Genomic DNA, 3,891 nt, shown 5'->3' on the forward strand with positions numbered 1-3,891 from the left:
CTTATCTGTAGCACCACCACCATCGCCACTTTCTCGCATGGCAATCAGACAAATAAAACTTCGATTAATTGAATATCAGAAAGTAAAATGCACATGATTCCGGCCACACAATTTCTCCTGCCTGCGACTTTCGGACGAGTGAGTCGAGAACATAATAGCCCGATGGAATTCGTCATTCAGGACATGACTTTGCCAGCAATCCGCTCCAGACAGAGTATACAGTGATAAGACCCCCGCGGGCAGAAGGGGCGTGTCTCCGACAAGGCAGGAAACAAGCGAATCAAGCTATATAAAAGTTTTTACCACCACAACAAAGATGGATACCGCACTTCAACACTCAGAACTACATTTATGCCAAAATTGGTTTGATTGCCCTAACTCGAAACAGGACTATTTCAGTGAAATATATTTCTATATCTAAAAACCCAAGAAATATCCATTGTAAAATTTTTTTTAGCTTTCTACTTATATGGAAATTATTTTGTAAAAAGTGGGTTTGTCGTAATGGCTTTGTTAAATTTTTGCCGAGTGCACGGACAATGTGTGTGTGAGTGGTTGTGTAGCATGTGGGCCACTTTTATTTGGCCGCAGCTAATTGTTTTTCGTTACGCTACGCATACCAATGCATTTAGCCATCGACCAGGACCATAACTTTCGAGTGTTTTATGGCCTCACGCACGGCAGGAGCAGGACAATATCTTGGCCCCACACATCCTTGCCTTACCCCATCACACACACTTGCGTCGTAAAACAAACCATACACCGGAAGCCCAGTACTTGGGAATTTATTAATGCCACGGTCGCCAAACGATAACTGCAATTTTAATTCCACCTTCAGCTCCCATTTCCAATCAAAACTCAATCTGTCAAAAGCTTAAAATCTTATTTAAGGCTTCTCAAGGTTCATTGCCGATTTAATTGGCTTCCAGCAGATCCAATAAAAGAGCGAAAGCAAAACACTATTTAATTAATCGAAAAGTGGAGAAGTAAGTGGCAGTGGAAAGGGCCGCAAATGTAGCCATCTGCTTTTTGGCTCCTCGAAGTAATCTAGAAACAATAGATGACATAATTCACATGTCTTTGTTGAGCCATTGTCCATTACTGGTTGCCGCATGCCTCGTTTACTCCGGCTTCACTGCCATTCTTTTTGGCTTCTTTTGTCCGGAATTTTTTCCGCTTTTCCCCGCTTTTTCCCGCTTTTCCGCCTCTTTCCCATGTGGGCGGGACAAAAATGTTTGTGAAATGAGCCGTAATAAGCTGAAAATGCCTTATGGTTTCGGTTGTTGCCTCCTGGTGAGGATGAGAAGTTTGCTTTGTGTGGTTTATTTTGAGGTTAACGGAAATTGACTTTATCAACTTGAGTAGTAAATTACGGCACTTGTATATATATATTGCCATTTTTTTTTATAGGATTTCAAAGTAGACTACATCATTCAGTAAAATGTCTTTTAATTTACACATGCTAAAGCTTATTATATATAGTATTATTAAATATTTATTATTATAATGTTTATTTATATAGGCTTACATAGAAATAGTTTAAAAGCTGTTTTTAAATTTGTTACTGAATTCGTACGAAGAAAAAAAACATATTTGTATTTAGAATATTGGTAAAACAGTTGTTACCAGCACTATTTGCTGTTGTTGAAAAAAATCTGAATATCTGTAATCGGTTGACATTGCTGAATTACGCGTTCTATTCTGAGGTACGACAGCTTAAAGCACCAGTAGTTTGAGTACTGTAAAAGAAAATAAATAATTACTTAACGAATATAATAGTAAAAGTATACTTAATGGAAGAAGCACTTTAAAATTTTGCGAGAGCATTTTAAAATAAGTAAAACTATCTACATACCATAGACTGATAGGCCTCCCTGAGTTCCGAGCACTGGCTGAGGATCACGGTTATGGGATAGCTGAGATTTTCACTCTTCCGGATGCGGTAAATCCCTTGAAGGACCTTCCAGCTCAAGTGTGGACAGTCAATCAAGTAGATATCGTTGAGACCGGGACAATTTCGCACTACATCTAGCAACTGGTAATCCTTAATATCATGACAGTTGGTTAGAGCAATGTATTTCTGAACTTTTGGAAATGAGAGCCGACTGATCTCGCGGTCACAAAAATAGCAGTTGGCAAGGACCAATCCTCGCAATCGAGAGCATCGATCGAGACCTACCTCCATCATCCAGTTGGGGTCCTGAAAGCCCTTGCAATCTATTTGAATTAGTTCCACAGAGTCACTTCGTCGGTTCAGTATAAATTGAAGGCTCTCTAATGTCAGCCGATATCTCGTTTGACATTGTGTCAACTCCAGCAGGCGAAGCGCAGTCAGTTTCATGACAAGGTCCTTTTGGTGGGCAAACAGTCCTGTGGTCAAAGATAAGTCTCTCAGACTGGAACACTTATCGATAAACTTCAAGCTCAAGGTATCGCAATCGAATCGAAGGAATAATCTGGCCAATTTATGGCACCGTTCTAAAATCCCCGTGAGAGCAGTCTGCGAAATGAAGCCATACAGTACTAGTAACTCCAGATCCTGAAAATGTTCGATGAAGTGCACCTGGATTTCGCAGTTGGCCTTAAGTCGGCGCAAATTTCTCATTAGTTTGGGCAGAGCATGCAGTGGCCACTGGGCCATTCTACTTCCCGCTGAATCTCCTCCAGCGGGGTGACTACTTGCCTTAACTTTCGTTACTGAATTCTCTTCCATTAGCAATTCGCAGTGTTGCACAGAGATTAGCGACTTTACTCCTGCTCTTTCTAGAACATTAAGGTTTTCCTAAGAAATATGAAATTTCAGAATGAAATAATTTCTTTAATATATTTATAAAGCTTAAGCCTACTTTTTTTCGTTTGCTCGAGAAATAATCACTTTTACCCACCTGTAGTTTATCTGCGACGAAGTAAGCGTACTTAAAATGATCCATCATGTGGACAAGAAGATGTTTCTGGGACTCCTCGCCGAGATCCTTGTGAAGAATGCGGAAGTCGAGCCGTTTCCTGGTAATACGCCAAAGGGTGCAGCAGGCGGCGGGCAAAAGGCGAAAGGAGCGGTAGAGGAGGATCTGGTCGGACAGGTCCAGTTTTTGAAAAACCTTCTTCAGCTCCCAGAAGTCCTCCTCTTTCTTGTCTTCTTTATCAAGTTTCGTTAGGGAAATGAATCTTTCAGATGAATAGTTTTTCGATGGTCTTTCCAAAGTGGCAGTCAAGTCGTCTCCAATTTGGGCTGCCTGATGAATTCGACGGGTTTTCTGAGGAGTTTCCATCCCGACCACAGAGCCGTCTTCAACTTGGAACTTCACCAAACGCTCTTTCCTCTCTGGACTCTTAAATAATCTAGGACTAAGACTCCACATAGCTGGCTAAACCTATACGCTATTAGTATAAAAAAGGATAATAGAAAATAAAAGTTCTTTTTATTTTTTTGCCTACAGTGTGTGTACTGGTTTCTATCAATCGAAATTTAATTGAGTTCTAGATCATAGTCTCCCATTTTTAAACTTTTTACTCGTATATTATGTAATTCCTTTTGGGGTTTTGCGCTGGAATAGCTAAACGTAGACTTTCCTTTAATTGGTTTTTGTACTTATTTAAACGAAAACTTACCAATTAAACTTTCTTTTGGCAGCGCTTAATTGTTGGCGTAAAAACTTTATTGCAGTGTTAATTGTGCAAATTATGCTGCATAAGGGGCACCAAACTCGCACACATACACACCATGTTTGCCGCAACAAGACCTAAACAAAGGGAAAAATAATAACAAAATGCAGAACAGCCCAACAACAAGGACATCGCAATCCTGGCAACAGTAAAAACCACATGCCAACACTTAGTGCCCAGCACGTGGAACGGAGGCTGCCGTCCAGGATCTGGCTCATATTATGCTTA

At 40.4% G+C, this 3,891-nt stretch overlaps 1 protein-coding gene across 2 annotated transcripts; it reads right to left on the reverse strand.

The window, feature by feature from the left end:
- Positions 1 to 1,494: 1,494 nt before the first annotated feature.
- On the reverse strand, positions 1,495 to 3,474 carry LOC6528943. 2 transcript variants are annotated; one of them, XM_015198730.3, is made up of 4 exons: positions 2,886 to 3,474; positions 2,180 to 2,782; positions 1,856 to 2,044; positions 1,495 to 1,739 (listed from the first exon to the last, which is right to left on the reverse strand). In XM_015198730.3, the coding sequence occupies exons 1-4, from the start codon at positions 3,357 to 3,359 to the stop codon at positions 1,632 to 1,634; spliced, it is 1,374 nt and encodes a 457-aa protein (XP_015054216.1). In that variant the 5' UTR covers positions 3,360 to 3,474; the 3' UTR covers positions 1,495 to 1,631. The 2 variants fall into 2 exon arrangements, with proteins under 2 accessions (XP_015054216.1, XP_002089975.1); XM_002089939.4 differs by having other exon boundaries at positions 1,856 to 2,782.
- Between the last annotated feature and the right edge of the window lie 417 nt (positions 3,475 to 3,891).

Source organism: Drosophila yakuba, chromosome 2L (genome assembly GCF_016746365.2).
Source record: "Drosophila yakuba strain Tai18E2 chromosome 2L, Prin_Dyak_Tai18E2_2.1, whole genome shotgun sequence".
Lineage (NCBI taxonomy): Eukaryota > Metazoa > Arthropoda > Insecta > Diptera > Drosophilidae > Drosophila > Drosophila yakuba.

Excerpts from the sequence above, each read along its gene's own strand:
- LOC6528943 (XM_002089939.4), bottom strand. The coding sequence starts at position 3,359 with ATGTGGAGTCTTAGTCCTAGATTATTTAAGAGTCCAGAGAGGAAAGAG. Across the intron at positions 2,783-2,885 it reads TCGTCGCAGATAAACTACAG|GAAAACCTTAATGTTCTAGA; the intron begins GTGGGTAAAAGT and ends CATATTTCTTAG. Across the intron at positions 1,740-1,855 it reads GGGAGGCCTATCAGTCTATG|TACTCAAACTACTGGTGCTT; the intron begins GTATGTAGATAG and ends TTTCTTTTACAG.